The sequence below is a fragment of the Denticeps clupeoides genome, chromosome 10 (genome assembly GCF_900700375.1).
Source record: "Denticeps clupeoides chromosome 10, fDenClu1.1, whole genome shotgun sequence".
Classification (NCBI taxonomy): domain Eukaryota; kingdom Metazoa; phylum Chordata; class Actinopteri; order Clupeiformes; family Denticipitidae; genus Denticeps; species Denticeps clupeoides.
Window position 1 is genome coordinate 5667859 of NC_041716.1, and position 18054 is coordinate 5685912.

Here is an 18054-nt window from a genome sequence, read left to right on the forward strand (position 1 = left end):
AACCAGAAGACCCAGGTTCAAATCCCACTTACCACCATTGTGTCCCTGAGCAAGACACTTAATCCTGAGTGTCTCCAAGGGGGACTGTCCCTGTAACTACTGATGGCTCTGGATAAGGGCGTCTGGTAAATGCTCTAAATGTAAATGAAAGGCGCCCGGGGAGCAGCTCGGGATTCGAACCGGCAACTTGCCTTACCCGGTATCGGGTGAGCCGGGAAAAATGAACATAAACCGGGCTGTCCCCGGCACACAGCAATTGTAGGAATTTTTATCATGTACTTTTCATATCAGCCCCGGAGATTAATTTTAAACCATTTTATATATTTTGCATAGATATAAGGTGTCCGGGAGCCGTTCCTGGGCATCGGTGGCAGCTGGAAGCGTCCTCGTGATTTTATATTTCTATGTGGACGCGTCCGCCCGAGCTGATTGGCTGCGGGATGGAACTCCATTTTGGAAACAGCTGTTTGATGACGTCACCCCCCCCCCCTCCTTGTTTTCGGGGGTTGTCAGAGAAACAGTCGCAGCCAGTGCGGCGACCTGTCGCCTCGTCCGACGACTCCTGTCGCCGCCAAAGAAAAAAAGAGAAGAGGAGAAGAGGAGGAGGGAAAAGATGACGCCAAGGGGCGCCGGCAAGTTTGCGGGGGGACGAGCCCTGAGCTGGGAATTGTAACAAGTGGGAGGAAAAAGTCGAGCCGGATCAAGGTTAGTCTCACAAAAGGCGCTTCAGGACGCCGAATGGAAGCGTCTTTTGTTGTTATTGTTGTTGTTGTTGTCGGGTGCTACGGCGCGGAACGTAGAACGCGTGAAGTGAGCGGAACCGCGTGTTTTACGGGGTGCGGGGTGTGTAAGAAGTGGATCGGAGCAGGGGCCGGTGACCAGCGTTTCACTAAAACGAGACAATGCGCCGGAGTCGAAACACACACACACACACACACACACACACACACACACGCACACACACCAAAACACTGCTCCGCTCCACGCAGAACCGTAAAACCCCGCGAGGTCACGCCTTTTGTTGTCGTTCGTAACGATCTGGTTCCTCCTTCGTAATGCAGACGGGAGGGTGGCACCGGGGTCCGAGAGGACGGCTGCATGCTGGAGCCCTGGAGGCCGCCGAAGTCCTTCCAGCAGCGCGCTGGCCAAGAAGGCCTTTGGGGAGACACATGGCGTGGCTCAGAAGTAGCCACTTTTGCCATATGGGGAACCCAGGGCTGGGAAATTTGATGGCCTAAATATGACCACGGCGGTACGTGGCGTCGGTGCCGTGAGCAGGCAGGGTCCTGGGTCGTGTTCCGAGCCAGCGTTACGTTCGGGGACGTGAATGTGGTGCAGGGTCCGGGTCTCTGGCACTGATCTGGCCCAGACTCTCAGCATAGTGCAGTGCGGGGCTAGACGAGGGACTGTCACTTCTACCACGGAATGTGCCGTAGAACGTCTGACCCAATTCATTTTTTTTATTTGGACAGGAAACCGGGACGTTTGCTGCTCTTTGAAGCGCACATGCCTTGAAGGTCACGTTACTTGGAGGCTGAGCTAATTTGTCCCCGGGCTAAAGGTCCCTGCGGGGTCTGTGAAGTGCTCAAGTCTTTCATCCTCACGGTGAGGAAAACGGTTTATTTATTTATTTATCTATTATCATTATTACATTCTCTTCTTTTTTGAAGCCCGAATTCACTGAGCTGGGAGCGTTTCTTGGTGCGCAGGTCTGTGCTGACCCAGAGGGTTTCGCGTCTGGGACTCGGTGGAGGACGTCGGTCGGGCTGTTTTTAGCTCTTCACTGGCCCGTGAGGCAAAGGCGAGAAAAAAAAAAAAGAAAATCCGTCGTTCACGTGACGAGCAGGCCCGTAAAGCCCTTTTGGACCCGGGATCCTCACTCGGGTAGATAATGTGATGGTATTGAAAGTAGCCTAGGTGGTTCCTTTTGTTGTCCTGTTGCATCAATAGATCAGGTCGATAAACCGAAGGGCTTGCCATTAACCACCTCGGGAGATGTATGCGTATGCATTTTTAATGTTCGTAAAAAGGCCTTTGGTTTTAATGTACTAGCGGCGCGTTCCAGGAAGTATTTTAATGCGGTTGTTTTGTCCACCGCTTCATCTTTTTTGATGAATCATCGCTGGCCAGGACTTTGGCGAGCTGTTACGAAGCAGCGCAATCTGTTTTGCTCTGGATGGAGATATGGGTTCACCAACCCTGCACAGCTGAGATCTTTCCGTGTTCCACCACACCTCATTCAGCTCCAGAAGTGGGGCATGAGGAGTACAGTGGTTGAATCGGGTGTGCTAAATGAAAGGTCCTCCAGGACCCCTGTTCTAAACTGACCACAATGGCCAGGGGACTTTGTAACAAATCGTAGATAATATTAAGTGGGTAGTCATATTTAAGCAATTTCCTTCGGGATTGATAGTTTTCTGATTCTGATTTACATGCGGTTGACCAAGTGGAATAAACATTTTTTTGCGTGTGTAGTTTTGGCATCTTGGCATTCGTGATGGGCTTACCTCAGATAACAGAACAAATTTTGTGTAAGGGTAAAGCCGTGGTGGATTTTGATGGTGTGTTTTAACATAATTGAGTGTTATATCTCATGTATACCATTTTTTTTTTTTTTTTAGAAATATTGTGGCCAAATTATTATTTTTTCCTTCCTATATATGGGGCGACCGTGTGGAATTGTCCTAACGAAGCCTGCTTATGCATCGTAAACGCTGGGAAAGTCTTTAACCGGCCTGTGTGGAGGATGTTAGCTTCCGTTCTGACCCCCAGCTGCTTTTCTATCTGAGTCATTCTCCATTCACAGTGGGGGGATGTGCTGAAAAGGTTAGTTGGAGTAATGGACACTATGAGGCCGGGAGGAATAAATGAGACTTGATGAATGCTTTCTCATGGACGTCTTGCGGTCTGGTGTTTCGTAAAGCCCTGCTGGTAATTTATTGGTCCCCGCAACCAAAAAAGAATGAACAAATGAAAAAAATGAAGATGATCATTCTTCACGTCACAGTGTTGAGGCCAGGAAAGCTGCTCAGTGGAGTGAATTCGGTTCGAGGCTTTGCAGACTGAACTGAATGTAATTCGGGGGCCTGCTGTCGTTGGCCAAATCACGGTTTGACAAGGTAGTTGTATGCAGCCATGAATTTTTTAATGCTTAATGTTAACTGACCTGGTGGTGATGTTATGTGATGCGAAACCCTGCCGTCATCGCTGCCTTTTAATCTCAGTGCTTCCCTGACGCGTTGGGCCTTTCTTCGTCTCCTTAAACCTCGCTGCGCATCGAATCACTTTTCCACCCACATCCTGCTGGATTAGAGGGAGGGAAGGAGGGAGGAAGCCGGCCAGAGAACGCTGGAGGACGAGTGAAGACGTGTCTCAAAAGCTCCTTCCAGGCAACAGGTAAAACCTCAGGGCTCCCGGCCCTGCTCCGTGGCCGAGATGTTGGCCTTGCGGGAGTTGGTGGTGTTTTAACTGGAATGGTTAAATTCGGTGGCCCTCGGGTGTGACTGACAACCGTTTCCTGACACTCCCTCCTGCCCACATGCGCCTTCTAGTTGTGCTTGCTTTACCGCCGCCACGCCAACATGAAGCTTTAGCTGTGATGCGTGGCGCGTCTGCAGGAATTTAGTGTGAGACTTATTTTAAGGCAGCACTGGCCTGTCGAGACCGGGCTTGTCACGATACTGACATTTCAAACGCGATATCGATACCGAAGATGATACTCGATGCTACAGGGGGACAAAATGAAGAAGTGAGAGGAACGTATTTTATTTAGATTTTTAATGTTTTTGAGCCAAACAATAAAAAGCACTCCTCAATTCTCATGCAGCAGAAGTGAAAATGTTATGCGCAATTGTGCAATGACATAACTGTAAAACGTTCTTATAGTTATCAAACTTCGACGGTATTGCTCGACAGAGGCAATCACAATATTCATATTCCATCTGAACAACAACCGTACTCCCCCGCTCGAGACTTACCGACAGTGCTCTTACTTTTCACGTTTTCTAGCAAGTTGGCGCTGCAGAATTCGATTTAAAGTGGCCCTCGTGTAACCATTGGGTTGGGAGGGGCTGCCCGCTGCAATGCCTGTTGAAAATTGTTGTGGTCTGCTGGAGATTTCCGTGATCCGGCAGATGCAAAACTGGAATTTAAGTATCATTACGGGTGCAAATTTATATAGATGTTGATAAAAATTTTTACTATATTTTAGTAACTGAGAATAGATTTTTTTTTACATTAGTCAGGACATGAACTGGATTGAGGTCTGTGGAATATGAAGGTCAAGCCAACACCATGAACACTGTCATTGCTGAACAATTTTTGAAGTGTGCCGGACCGTTTACCATGCAAATTTGAAGGTCGCAACCGTCAAATGTGTTTGTGGTCTGTAATAATTTTAAGGTTGAGGATCTGCAGGTAGATGTCAGGAACCATGTTTTCCCAGCAGATCTTTTCCCAGTGCGTCATATTGCCTCCTCTGGCTCGCTGTACTCCCAATAGTGCATCCTGGTGCCATGTGTTTGTAAGGATCACTTGCAGCCAAAAACATCGCGTCCCTGGCCGGGTTCCATCCTAAGAACGTAATAAATGCTATTCAAGTCACCCGTGGTGTTAATGTTGTGGCTGACTGGTGTATATTTACTTGCTGGTGAGGGCAACAAAATAATGTGAACATGATTCTGTAATATCTAAGTATATGAGAGAGATTTATATATCATATGATAAAAAATAGTTTATATAGTCAGGTGTTGTTTTTTTGTGAGTCTGTTATCGTGTCTCAATCAAGGACCGAGAGGACCTTTCCTTCTTATGCTTTGCAGCTGAAATATGAATAACTGAGAAAATAACAGCTTAGTCACAGACCAGAGAGTGTTTAACTTTGAGGAATATTGCAGTCAGAGTCGATTTGGAGACAAGGTGGTATCTTGTCGTCTTTGTGGTGTTAGCACCTGCTGTGGACGGCTCGACTCGACTTCATGCCCCCACATTTGACGTTATTGCTTCAAGAATGTGTGGGGAGGGGGGAGCACTGGCATTTCATGGAGCCTTTTAGCAGAACTAATGGCCATATTTAGTAACCACAATAAACACTCAGGCATTCTTTCCTTTCTGTCCTCCCTCTGCTCTTCGCCTCTCCGCCTGCCACTCGGTGGTCCTGTTTCTTGTCCCACGCGAGTAACTCGCTCTGACTGGAGAGGGCTGTAATAAACATCCCGATGTGCGGCCCACCATCGCTCTCGTCCTGCGGCGGCGGTGTTAGACAGTTAGGGCTGAAATATCGGTGAATTAAGTGAGGCTGTTGTAACATCTCGTCCCAGAAGTAGTCCACACATCACACCCCAATTGTAAACATTTGTAGCTCAGAGCCGCAAACGCGAGCAAATTGGCTCCAGTGGAGCGGCCCACGGTGCGGGTCGGAACTTTCCTCCCATTGTTTGTGATGTGTTATGGCTTGGGCGTGGACATCAGCGCACTGGGACAAGAACACATTTTCCTTCCTTCTAGATGGAGTTTCAAAGTGGCAAAGCTTTTAAGGTCTGGGAAGTGGCCATTCTGCATAGATGGATGTCCTATGTGGACTTCGGAGAGTTACAGTAACACCACGCGGTCACCAGGGAATATTTGAAGTGCTGGAACGTCTTTGAAGGCGTGGTGTCATGGTCTTATGTCTCTCAGATCCCTCAAATATTTGTTTGTGGTGAGATTTGGTTTGAGGGTGGTGCTGAAAGCATATGCAATATTTAACCATATGAGCTGGATGCCAACGTTCATGTGAAGAGTAGGAGTTTAAAATTTTGACCATTTTGGTTTGTTGAACAAAGCTGTCCAGATATGAAATATGTATTATATTTGAACAGATCTTATGTTAATATCAAAAATCCCCCTCCCCACAAAAAAAAACCAAACAAACGGTGGTGTTTTTCCATCGGAAATGCTAGTGAAGGGAATCAATACATTGATTTTGCTGAAATCAATCCATTGATTCCATTCTATTGTTTTGTGCTTTAACAAGCCATGTGACATAAAAACCCTGACAAGTGTCCGGTTTCTTATATTTCTGTAAAATGGCCGTTTTTTTTCCCCCTCTCTGTGGAGTGAAGCGCGACTCCGCGAGTCTCATGTGCGAGTCAGACCACCTGTTCCCAAACCCTCATGGCTGCATCAGCTCTGGGTTTTTCCGTCAGTCACTCGCTGATTCACTGGGGAATCCCAGCTTGGCGAGTCTGAAGGGATGACTGGAAAATCTTCCCTCTGGAAGGACTGTCCCTTTATGTTTGTGGTGGGGGCTGAATGGTTATCAGTTTCAGTGAAATTCTATAACTATTCCAGGTCACGTGAGTCTTAACTCGATCTGCTCTACGCTCGAAAGAAAAACCTTCAGTGCTGCATTCATCTTTGTGCAGTTGGCGGGTATTGTCTCCTGCGTACGAGACACCTGAGAGGCAAGCCGTGCTTTTTCCCACGAGGGATTTGGCATCAGGAAACTCTTTCAGGCGGTAATTACCTGACTCGATTCAGTCTGCAATTATTCAGAAACTGCAGCCGTCCCACACGTTTAAAAAAAAAAAAAAAAAAGTCTTGAAGAGTGGCTTGTTAATGTCGGTGCACTTGGATTTATTGTCCTAGGAGCGTTTTAAATTCAGTTGTTCCTTTGGAAATGTTTGGAGGAAGCAAGCTGCTTTCTCAAAATACTAAGACTTAAGGTACTCAAGACTCAAAACTAGAACCACAGACAAAAATAGCTGTGAAATTGGGATGGACTTTCATCTTCTCTAGTCAGATGAAACAGATTAAATTGATCTCTGGCCAAAAATGGGCAAAGGCCTGGATAATCACGTCTGCTAATGCTCCACCAAAATTCAGCAGTATTAATAGAATAATTTTGAATTCCTGCAGATCATATGTCTGCATGTATCCAGATCTGATTATTTGACTTTTGTACAGCGTGACCATTTTCTAGTTGAATCGGTTGAGAGTAGTCCAACGAAAATGGCTTTAACTCCTCCAGAGCCTGTTTGAATCTGAAGAACGTTTGTATAACAGATGATGAATCATGTGTGGGTGCAGTGCTTCTGAGCTCATCTAGCCACCATAGGCCGAACTCCTTAAAGCCTCTCCACTGCATCTGCTGGCCTTAATTGTGACACCGCCACCTCCTTACAGCCTCCTCCTCCACTTTTCCAACGGGAGCATAAAGAGACACCAAAACCCCCTCTGAGAAATCAACTAAAGCCATGCTAATCCAACACCATTCGCCTAGCGTGTTTGGTTGGAATGACTATTCACCATTTTCAACGTTATGTCCCATGGTCATAAAGATCCCTGGGTCCCTGGCTAGTCCCACCATGGAGTTTTCAATTCACTTTACCCATCTGAACCCCTCTGCGCCTCATGACTGGTGTCTTGATGGTGTACTGGTTGGCATCACCTCATCCATATGGATGCTGCACATCAGTGGTGGTGAAGATCCCTTCCACTCCAAATATGAGGGGAAATCTCAGAGTGTTTTCACACTTGGTCCGTTTCAGCCCATAAGTGAATTTATTTCATGTTCGCGCTTGGTACAGTTCATTTGGTCCACTGTGAACACAGTAAATGCACTCTAATGTTCACCAAAACAACCGCACAGAGATCCCCAAAAGGAGGTGGTCTTGATCTGAATGTCTTAAACTGCTAAGTTTGGTGCGGTCCACTTGGTGCACACCTAACCAAAACACTATAAATCACATGATTTCAGAACAGTGAATTATGGATAAATTTCAATGTAATTCATTCTTTTGTACAATCGTGAATCACGGCCAAACCTGGCAATGTGATGAGGTGCGCAACATACGTGCTCAACTGACAAAACACAGACATGTATGCACTCTTTAGTAAGCTACTCAGGGAAAAGGGCTTCTGCACTACCCAGAATGCAAAGCTGTTAAGGTCTGTGAGCACCATAAGCATTAAGTATGAACAGATAAAGGACTGAGGCCCCGACTGAGCTGAAGTGGACCAGAAAGAGAACGGAGTCCCCTTTCAAACGAGTTCCTTTTCTGGTGGTCCACTTTTGGTCCACTTCCAAAGGACTGTTTATTTAAAGAGGACTGCAGTCCGGTCCATAAATATTGGGACATCGACACAACTCTAATCTGATTGGCTCTGTACAACACCCCAATGGATTTGAAATGAAACAAACAAGATGTGCTTTAACTGCAGACTTGCATGTTTAACGTAAGGGTATTTACATCCAAATCGAATGAACTGTGTAGGACTTACAACAGACTTTATGTGTGCCTCTAACGTTTTAAGGGACCAAAAATAATGTGACAATTGGCTGCTCAGGTCTTCCATTTTTATCCCACCATTATCCCATTTACAAGGAGCAGATAAAAGGTCTAGAGTTTCAAGTGAGGTCTAGATATTCAAGTGTGCTGTTTACATTTTGATCCTGTAGCTCAGTAAGAGATCAAAAGAGATGTCACTGTCATTAGTCTAAAAAAAACCATCAGAGAGAGAACATCGGTGTGGCCAAATCGACTGGTTGGATCATTCTTGAAAAGAAAGGCTGCACCGGTGATACACAACTGTGGTGGATGACTGAAGAATTCTTTCCCTGGTGAAAGAAACCCCCTTCACAGCAACTGGCCAGATCAAGAACACAGCAGGAGGTGGGAATATGTCACTCAACAATGAAGGGAAGACTTCACCAGAGTAAATGGTGAATTTTTTTAAAAGATTTGGTAAGCCTCAAAATCAGAAAGGGCAGATTTAAAAAGCCTTTTATGGTTCTGGAAATCTGTCCTATGGACATACATCAACTTGTACCAGAGTGATGGGAAGAGAAGTGTATTGAGAGGGGAAGGAACTGCTCATGATCCAAAACACCATCTCATTGGTGAAGTGGTGTCATTTTGCGGGGAAACTGGCTCCCTTGTATTTACTGATGACAAAAGCAGCAGGCTGTAGAACTTCACTTCAGAACTCACTGGGCGGTGCTTCACGGTGCAGATGGACTATGACCTGACTAACACCGTGAAAGCAACCAAGAAGTGGAATGGCTTCTCGGTCACCCGACCCGATTCCGATTGAGCATGCAGTTCACTTGCTGGAGAGAAAATGTCCCAAGAACAAACAAGAACTGAAGACCTGGCAGAGCATCACCAGTGACGTAACCCAGCATCTGGTGATGTCTATGAGTTCCACACATCAGGCTGTAATTGACTGAAACCAAAAAAATTCATGTTTGATTTTATGATGGTTAATTTGTCCCATTACTACTTTTTAAAATGGATTTCCAAGTTTAATGCATTTCTCTTCATCAGTTAACATTAGTCTGAAGTTGTGTAATGACACTGAAAACAAGTTCTGCTTTTGGACCTTTTTACGCACCCAGGGGAAGGCGAAAATAAGAAGAAGGATGTTTAGTAGTCATGCTGAGAAGGAGAGAGGGGGGAAAAGAAGAGAAAACCGATTTATTTACGTTCTAAATGGAAGGCCAAAGATCGAAAACCGCGTGAGCCTAGTGGAGGAAATCCAGCGCTCGGGTGTAAGTATATCAACAGTGCAACTGCTGACATCAGGAGAAGCAACTCTTTCACTGGGGGGGTTATTATCTTCTGCAGGAAATGCTGTTGTTGTCGACTATGCTTCCATCAGAACATTGGAGTTTTAAGCATTGGAGACCTGTCTACTGTTTCAGGAGTATTTAATATTTCTTTCTGTAACATTAGTCAACAATAAGTCGATAGGTGTGTTCTACATCGTGTGCATTTTTTTGGAACACAAGGTTAGTACCACCCTTACCAACAGAGAAGAACACACATAAGCACAGGTCAGCAAGGAGGATGGGATCAGGTGGCAGGTGTCGGAGCCGACAGAGTCTGGCCCCTGATGCCCTCTGAGAGCATCACCGCTAATACGGGTTTGTCAGACGGCGTGAAGGGTCCCAGCGGGACGCCGGTGACTGCTTCTGCTCTAGGAGTAACAGTGAAAGCTGATCTGCTGACTCATGTTGCTTCGCCGTGCTCTCTCGGGCTGTTGCGGGCCTGCCATTCCGCAGCTCCTGTTTCTGCGGTGCGCAGCGGAACCGACTCCTGCAGCTCCGTCCCATTCATCAGCTCTCGTATCGCCGTCCGGCTGCCAGTCAGAGAGCCTGCCTGGTGTTTCCACACACAGGGCTCTGTTACACGTGCAGTCGTGGCCAAAAGTTTTGGGAATGACTCAAATACTGATTTTCACAAAGTTTACTGCTTCGCCGTATTTAGATTTGTTTGTCAGTTGTTGCTGTGGTGTATTGAAGTATAATCAAAGGCTTTTATTGACAATTACATCAGGTTTATGCAAATAGACATTAAGGTCCCCAAGACCTCTGCAATTCACCCTGGCAGGCTGTCAATGAACTTCTGGGCCAAATACTGACTGATGATGACCCATTCCTTCATAATCCGTGCTTGGAGTTTGTCAAAAGGTCACCCACCTTGTGAGGGTTGACCTCAAGTTCTCAGTTGGATTAAGGTCCTTGGAGTTTTCTAGCCATGGATCCAAAATTTCAATTTTTTGTTCACTGAGTCACTTAGTTCCCACTTTGACCTCATGGCACGGTGCTCCATCATGCTGGACAAGGCATTGTTCTTCACCAAACTGTTCTTGGATGGTTGGGAGAACTTGCTGTCTGAGTGATTCGGTACAATTCTTTATTCATGGCTATGTTTTTGGGCCATTTTGTGAGTGACCTCACTCCCTTGGATGAGAAGCAGCCCCACACATGAATGGTCTCAGAATTCTTTACTTTTTCATCTACAGTTACTTTTCCAGATGCCCCAAACAATAGGGAAGGGGCTTCATCAGAGATGACTTTTCCCCAGTCCTCAGCAGTCCAATCCCTGTACTTTTAGCAGAATAACGGTCTGTCCTTTTTCTTGGAGAAAAGTGGCTTCTTTGCTGCCTTTCTTGACACCAGGCCGTCCTCCATCAGCACGGCAGAATGATTTCCAGCCTTGTACTTGTCAACACTCTCACTTGAAATGATCTCAGCAGGTCCTTTTGTGGCAGGGCTGAAAGTTATCTTATCACTCTTCATAACATTTTGGAGTATATGCAAATTGCCTTAATAAAAACAGAACCAGCAAACTTTGTGAAAACCTTTATTTGTGTCATGCTCAAAAACTGTACTACTCTTAATCTTCATGCGAGCTGGGTTGGGTGGATGTTACTTATTTGATTGGCCAGATCATCAAAATTGCTGTAGAGGATTTTAAAGAGCGTCCTCTTGTGGAATTGGAGGATTTAAATCTTCTGAGCTTGTGACCACCCCATCCCCTCCATACAAAAGAGCAGGCCCAGAATGCACTGGTACTTACCTACCAGAAGTGGTCCAAGAAAGGACATTCTTTCTTTTATTCACTGGACTGAACTGATCTGGGCTCCACGGCTTATTGACGTTTGTGGTACTGTAGCATAGAATGCAGGTCATGATGGAAATGCAGGTCATGTCAGAACACCATTTGTCTCCGCTTGTATGGGGCTGTGTGTAGCTGCAGAGCTGACCTTTTACAGCGTTCTCGGCTCTAGCATCACGATCCTGGTGTTTTGAAGTGAGGAGGATTGTGTCACAGCACACTCTGTGGTTAATGTAATGGGCCATGGGTAAATTTAGCAGTTTAATTTTGAAGCTTCCATTATTAAACCTAATTCGACATTGTAAATGGGCCCACTGTCACTTGGTGATGTGCAGGATTATTCTAATCTGGGGTGATGATTTTAGATAACTATAATACATCAAAGAAATAATTGATCTTTAAATATTTGTCATGAAGGCTGTGTGTGTGTGTGTGTGTGTGTGTGTGTGTGTGTGTATGTGTAAAGCCATAGGTAAAAAGGAGAGATAGTTTCATTGAACCCATAGGAGATCTGAGCGACAAGGCCTAAGAACTCTATATATATATATATATAGTTCAACGTAAATAAGGAGCAATTCCATTGTTTCCAATATGAAAGCCTGGACCGGTTCCCAGCCTGGGGTACAGGGTTGTTGGGGTGTCCAGACAGTGTCATCATCGGCGTTATGGTTGCTGTCCCAGCCTGGAGAGCGCTCGCGTGTCTAAGTGCTGAAAAGAGCCGTCGCGGTCGTGTTCTGCAGCCCGTCTGACTGCCTGTCCTCATCTGTTTTCCGCGTCTCTCCCGGGTGGGTTGGAGTGTTTTTGATGTGTGCTGAAAAGGCACACCTGTGACATTTGTCCTGTGGTGCTGCTGCCAGTTGCAGCTGGGTCTCTCTCTCTCATTAAGTGGGGCGTTTGGCTCAGGCCGAGGCTATTGAGTTTCGGCCGTGATCCGGTAGGAGTCCGGTTGAAATTAAATACGGAGCAGAAAAAGGGAGATCCCGAGCCTGATGTTGAGAGTTGCTTAAACCCCTTGACATGGAGCCGGAACTTGCACAGATAATACTGGGAGCAGTTGGGATGTTGTGCTCCCAACTCCCAACTTAAATGACGTGGCAAAGGAGTGCCGTCGCTGTGCTTTCATAACCTTTTCAGGATCCTGTTGGAGAAAAACACCATATCACTAGAGAATTCAGCCCACGCAACAAAAACACCAGTTCCTTAAAAAAAATATTTCGGCAACTTATAACACACACACAAGTTTTTTTTTTTTTTTTTTTTTTTTACTGTGAAGGACAAATAAAATTATTTATTGAAATATGTCACAACTACAGTGTTTGTGCTCTAGATTATGAAAAAGGGTCTTGCAGGGGGTGTTCAGTGGGTTTGAATTATTAATAAATGCTAAATTATGGAATTCAGGTCTACTGGGCATTGTGTACAAGCATTAAAATTTCAAATATCTTCTTTTCCAAAACTGATAATAGCTTTAGCAGTAGTGTTCTGAACATCTCGGGACTTTGTGGTCTACTTCCGGAGTGACAACAGAAATATCAGAAAGTTGACTTTTTAAATAAATGTGACACAGACTCTGGTAATGTAGTTTTTTAGGGTGCTTTTTCCCAGTGCTTTGTAAGATGTTGCATGTTGGCTAACGGCAGATTTAGTGTTTTCACATCAAATGCATGTTTGGCATGGTAGTGGGCGTGGTTCCATGACGTCTAATACTTTCAAAAGAATAATGATAGTTGGCTAATATCAGGTTCCCAGTACAGAGTTTGGTCCTGGAGAAAAATTGGAACATTATTGCTGCACAAAAGTAAAAAAAAAATACGTGTTCGATAAAAATGCTGAGTTTACCTATTGTTGCCCCAGGTATATTATTTTAGGCTTGCAGCCTTGAGCAACCACATGCTCTATATTTGTCTTATTTAAATTGTTTCTCATTTCAATAATTACAGTTGTAGTCAATTAACTATTTATAATAGCAAAAATTATAACAATTTTGTAGCAGTTTGGTAATGTTATACAAGTTAATGTTTTTTTCCAAAAATGTTCCAAATAACTCTCTTATTATACTGTTTTAGCGTTTAAGCAGTTCCATGAAAATCTTAACACTGTAAATCTTGAGGACATTGTTGAACAATACCCCTACACTTTGTATTGTATAGCGCTGGGAAAATATGGCCCTACTGTTTAAATGACTGGCACATTTGTGATTGATGTCGTTCTTTTATAGCATGTTGGCACAAGAGTGCAGTTCCTGTTTTGAGCGGTTCATTGCCGTGAACGCCAGAGGCGGTCTCTTGATTCACGCTCGGGGAAAACAGAAGGTGGACGTTCGGGAGAATTACTGTGTGTTTGAGAACTGCGGGGCGCTGTGTGTGTTTTTCTGGGAAGGACAGGGCCCCTCTGGAGGGAGAAGGTCTTTTCTCCACGAGCAAGTTCCTAGCAGGTCCTGCTCAGGCGGCTTCAGGCCCCTCGGTCTCTGGAGGAGGCTGCGGTAGTAGAGTGACATTACTGAGAGCGAGGGGACCTGCCAGCAGGCTTCAAGGGGTCGGCTGGGGGAAAATAACTCCCCGCAGCGAATCGAATCTAAACTGCAGAGCTGCCAACACACACCCGCATGCGCTCGTCCACCCTCGAACTCCCGGGCAAGATGAATGGGTTAAATATCTTATCCTTTGTCCTCCTGCTGTCCCTCTTTCCACTCCTGAAAGGCCAGCTGTATAGTCTCATGCACGCTGGCAGGATTCATGACCCACTTCCACAGAGCTAGCGAGACGATGAAAATTCTTTCCCTTTCTCCTGTATCTGCCTTTCTTGTACAAAAAATACGCATGGAGTACATGATACATGCTTTCATTTGTTTAATGTAATAAATGTAGGAATGTCTATCGCAGAAAATGACCTGTTTAAATTTCCTTCCTGTAAACTATATGTGTGTGTGTGTGTGTGTGTGTGTGTGGGAAAAGTCAAATGTAAATAAATAAAACATGGGCAAGTGACATTAGCGGTAAATGTGTTTTTATGTTTAAGTGGGACATGAAAGTGGGTGCCACAAGAGTCTCAATTATCCTCAATATAGAAATAGAATAAGCAATTATGTACAATGTCCTTGTGTCACTGGGCTGTCGTGAGGAACCTCTTATGAGGTTTTAATGCCACACCTTTTCTGGTTAATTTAATGACTAGAGTGGGGAGTGAGGTGAAGCAATTCCCAGATTATTTTGATTTATATAAATAATTATTCTAGTTAAAGAAAAACTAATTAAACGTGACCCAGGAGTATTAAATAAGTGTTAAAAAGGGGAAAAGGGTTATTTCCTTTCATTCAGAGTTTATACTTTCCAGTCTACAGGTAAAATTAACAGCCATCTATTCGCTGCTGTTTGGCTTTGCCTTAGTTTATGAGTCTGCAGATGGGCTTCAGTTTAATTGCATGTACTAATTCAACTTAAATTGCATTAACTGTGAAACAAAATATCCTTATAGTGTTGTATGAGAGCATTTGAGACCGCCTTAAAATCTAATATCCAATGCTTGTTGAAAAAAAATCTCTATACTCCACTAGAATAAGACTATTTAACACAAACTCATTTGCAACAGCATTACCGGGCTCTAGCCCTGACACGTTCAGTGACCTTTTGCACTGACCCCTCCCAATCCGACCACTTTATTTTAATGATGTACTTCTCTTTCTAAGGCTATTTGCCATGTTTTACGATATTTTGTACTTAGCATTTATACTGTGTTTGTATACAGATTGTTGCATTTTTTAAATGTTAATGGTCTTAGCTAATAATGCATCATTTGAATCCTAGGAGGGGGTTTCATATTAATGTTTTTTTTTTTTTTATGTAATTGTTCCTTCAGGTGTAATGGTACCTCTAATGGACAGATGATGGATGTAGAGGAGGCGTCATACTCTGACTTCATTAACTGTGACCGCACAGGCCGTAGGAATGCTGTTCCTGACATCACTGGAGATGCTTCAGCGGTGGGAGCAAGCGATCTGGCCAAAGACATGTCACAGATGGACCTTAAATCAACAGGTGCGTGTGTGTAGTACTGTTTTCCATGCAAATTATTTGGATAGATGAAAAATGAAGCTTGATGGACCTCATATTTCTCATATTTTCCCAAACACTTCCCACATCTGTGTTATTTCCTTTGACCCCCTCCAAGGGCTTGTTTAAAGTCACATCTCGAGTTCTTTGGTCCAGACTAAGTTACCTGAACGTTCAACCACAAGTGAGATAAGATAAGATGATCCTTTATTAGTAAAATAATGTAAAATAATGTCAAGTAATGTGGGGGGAAATGCAAATCTTTAATACCGGGCAAAAAAAAAAAAAAAAAAAAAAAAAAAAGCTTCTTTGCTTCCTGGCTCTGTAAAACACAAAAGCCTGTGGCTGACAGAATGGATTCTATTTATCCCTGTGTGTTGTTTGCTGGAAGTGTCTAGCCTGAATGTAAATGTTCAGTCCTAGGATTGGCACTCGCTAGATTAATAATAACAGATCAACTAATGCTGCAAACAGTCCTGTAATGCTTGTAAATGTCATACTTACATAAAATTTATGTCTTTGTCTTTGGCCATTAGTATAGATGCTTCAGCGGTGTACGGTTACAGGCAGCAGTTGGATGCCTTGAAAAATCTCCCAGCCTCTTACTGCCTCATACATCTGAGGCCTTTTTATGACCAAGGGATCAATGTTGATCTGATTTGATTTTAGCAGTGACACTGGCGTGGTACAAGGGTGTTAAGCTGCCATTATTCCCATGAAAAAGAGTAGGTGTGCCCTGGTTCACTCAGCAAGTCGCTGTTCCGTATTAGTAGTTCTAAACCGGCTGTTCTGTGACCTGACGTGTCTTTCAGAATCCGACCCTTCAACGTCGCCGCCCCCTGAGGGAGAAGCTTCTGGAAGCCAGACACAGGGGAATGAGGGACCCTCCTAAAGCAAAGCATCTGAACAGTCAAACAGAGAGAGGACTCCGGTTGTTCTGAGATGAGCAGAGATGGACCAATTCTGTCACTGCCCCCACCGCCCTGGGTTGAATTCGGGCCAGTCGCATGCTGCTCTGTGCAAGAGTGGGGTGGGACACGCCTGTGGACACCGCACACCGTCGACACTAAAAGGATTTGCTGAGAAATGCAACAGACTGTTTTGGTAGTGCTCCTCGTAGTTGGGAGTGGATTCTCCTGCCTGCGCTACGCTGAAGCACAGACGTTTTGGTATCATTTTTGTTCTGTTTTTGCTTTAACTTTAACCTTAAAACTGTCCAAATTGTGTAACTAATGTACATTCATAACTCTAATCAAACATGTATCTAGTAAAGATGTACTGGGCACAGCTCACTTCATGTCTTAGTTGTTACTCTGTGTGCTGGATTTTGAGTTAATGGCCCACTTTTTATTTTATTTTATTTTTTTGAGATGTAGAGAAAACCGTTCTTTCATATTCTGCATTTTTCTTTCTGTAATATTTTCTTTTGACGTATGTAACATTTATTAACAGTATTTATACGTTGGAGTGTCTGAGGCGGTGGACTTTATTTTCTGTTTTTACTGTATTTCCCTCAGAATAAAGTAAGGAAATGTTTGGAGGTTGCCTGTGATGCCTCATCTTTTTCCTCATCAAGTTGAAGCAATTGACAGGGTTGCCTTCTGCCTTATTTATTTCGCGGGCAATGTCGCCCTCTCGTGGTGACAAAGGGAATCTAGTGCAGTACGTACTTACTACCAGCAGAGAGCAGTAGTGCTGCTGTGAGATAACATAGTGTACACTTTTTGTGTGTGTTTTCTCATACATTCCGCGCGATGTTGAATCTAATTTGTAACATCTGGCTCATTCCGACCGCATTATGAGAAGTTCACTTCCAGTTTCCGTAGCCCTCACTAGCGCCATGATTTGAGGTCTTACCAGGGATCAAATCCAGAAATCACAAATAAAATTGCATCTGTACATGCTATGCACCAGAATAATTTGTTTAAAATCGCACACTTTAGAAATATATTCACGCTTTTAATGTAACATTGGCACTGATCTTCTTTTTTCACATAGTAAAGATTTGAGTTTTACCAATAAATGTTTTACCAGTGCATTCCATTTATCCATCTCACTAAGATAAATAAAGTAATAAAGTGAAGTGATTGTCACATGTGATACACAGCAGCACAGCACACAGTGCACACAGTGAAATTTGTCCTCTGCATTTAACCCATCACCCTGAGTGAGCAGTGGGCAGCCATGACAGGCGCCCGGGGAGCAGTGTGTGGGGACGGTGCTTTGCTCAGTGGCACCTCAGTGGTACCTTGGCGGATCGGGATTCGACCCGGCAACCTTCTGATTACGGGGCCGCTTCCTTAACCGCTAGGCCACCACTGCCCCAGATGTTCATGTGCTGTATTATATGCAAAACTGAAATGTTAAAATGAAAAGCGGCTTGATACACTAGACGTGACGAGGCCATGTTGCAATTGATTATTTTTTTCCCAATACAATAAGCACATTTCCTAACGCTAAGAAGTGTAGTATGACTATAGGGAGACCCTAAGTATGTGGTGTAGACGCAGAGCTATTGATTTTTTCCCATTAAAAATGAATTAAGATTAAACAAAGGCACATATCCCAAAAAGGGTGTAGTAAGGGAGAATCTTGATATTTGTTGTGAATTTTGGCTTGTA

The 18054-nt window shown here is 44.3% G+C and overlaps 1 protein-coding gene across 5 annotated transcripts; it reads left to right on the plus strand.

The window, feature by feature from the left end:
• Positions 1-511: 511 nt before the first annotated feature.
• Positions 512-16973, plus strand: LOC114798286 (cAMP-dependent protein kinase inhibitor gamma-like). 5 transcript variants are annotated; one of them, XM_028993844.1, is made up of 5 exons: positions 512-705; positions 1473-1605; positions 3225-3396; positions 15240-15418; positions 16246-16973. In XM_028993844.1, the coding sequence occupies exons 4-5, from the start codon at positions 15265-15267 to the stop codon at positions 16323-16325; spliced, it is 234 nt and encodes a 77-aa protein (XP_028849677.1). In that variant the 5' UTR covers positions 512-705; positions 1473-1605; positions 3225-3396; positions 15240-15264; the 3' UTR covers positions 16326-16973. The 5 variants fall into 5 exon arrangements, with proteins under 5 accessions (XP_028849677.1, XP_028849678.1, XP_028849676.1 ...); XM_028993845.1 differs by lacking the exon at positions 3225-3396; XM_028993846.1 differs by lacking the exons at positions 512-705; positions 1473-1605 and adding an exon at positions 1630-3119.
• The last annotated feature ends 1081 nt before the right edge of the window (positions 16974-18054 follow it).

What these genes read in the sequence shown, in the direction of transcription:
- LOC114798286 (XM_028993844.1), top strand. Translation starts at nt 15,265, where the DNA reads ATGATGGATGTAGAGGAGGCGTCATACTCTGACTTCATTAACTGTGAC. An exon ending in GATGGACCTTAAATCAACAG is followed by an intron (nt 15,419 to 16,245) that starts GTGCGTGTGTGT and finishes CGTGTCTTTCAG; the next exon opens with AATCCGACCCTTCAACGTCG.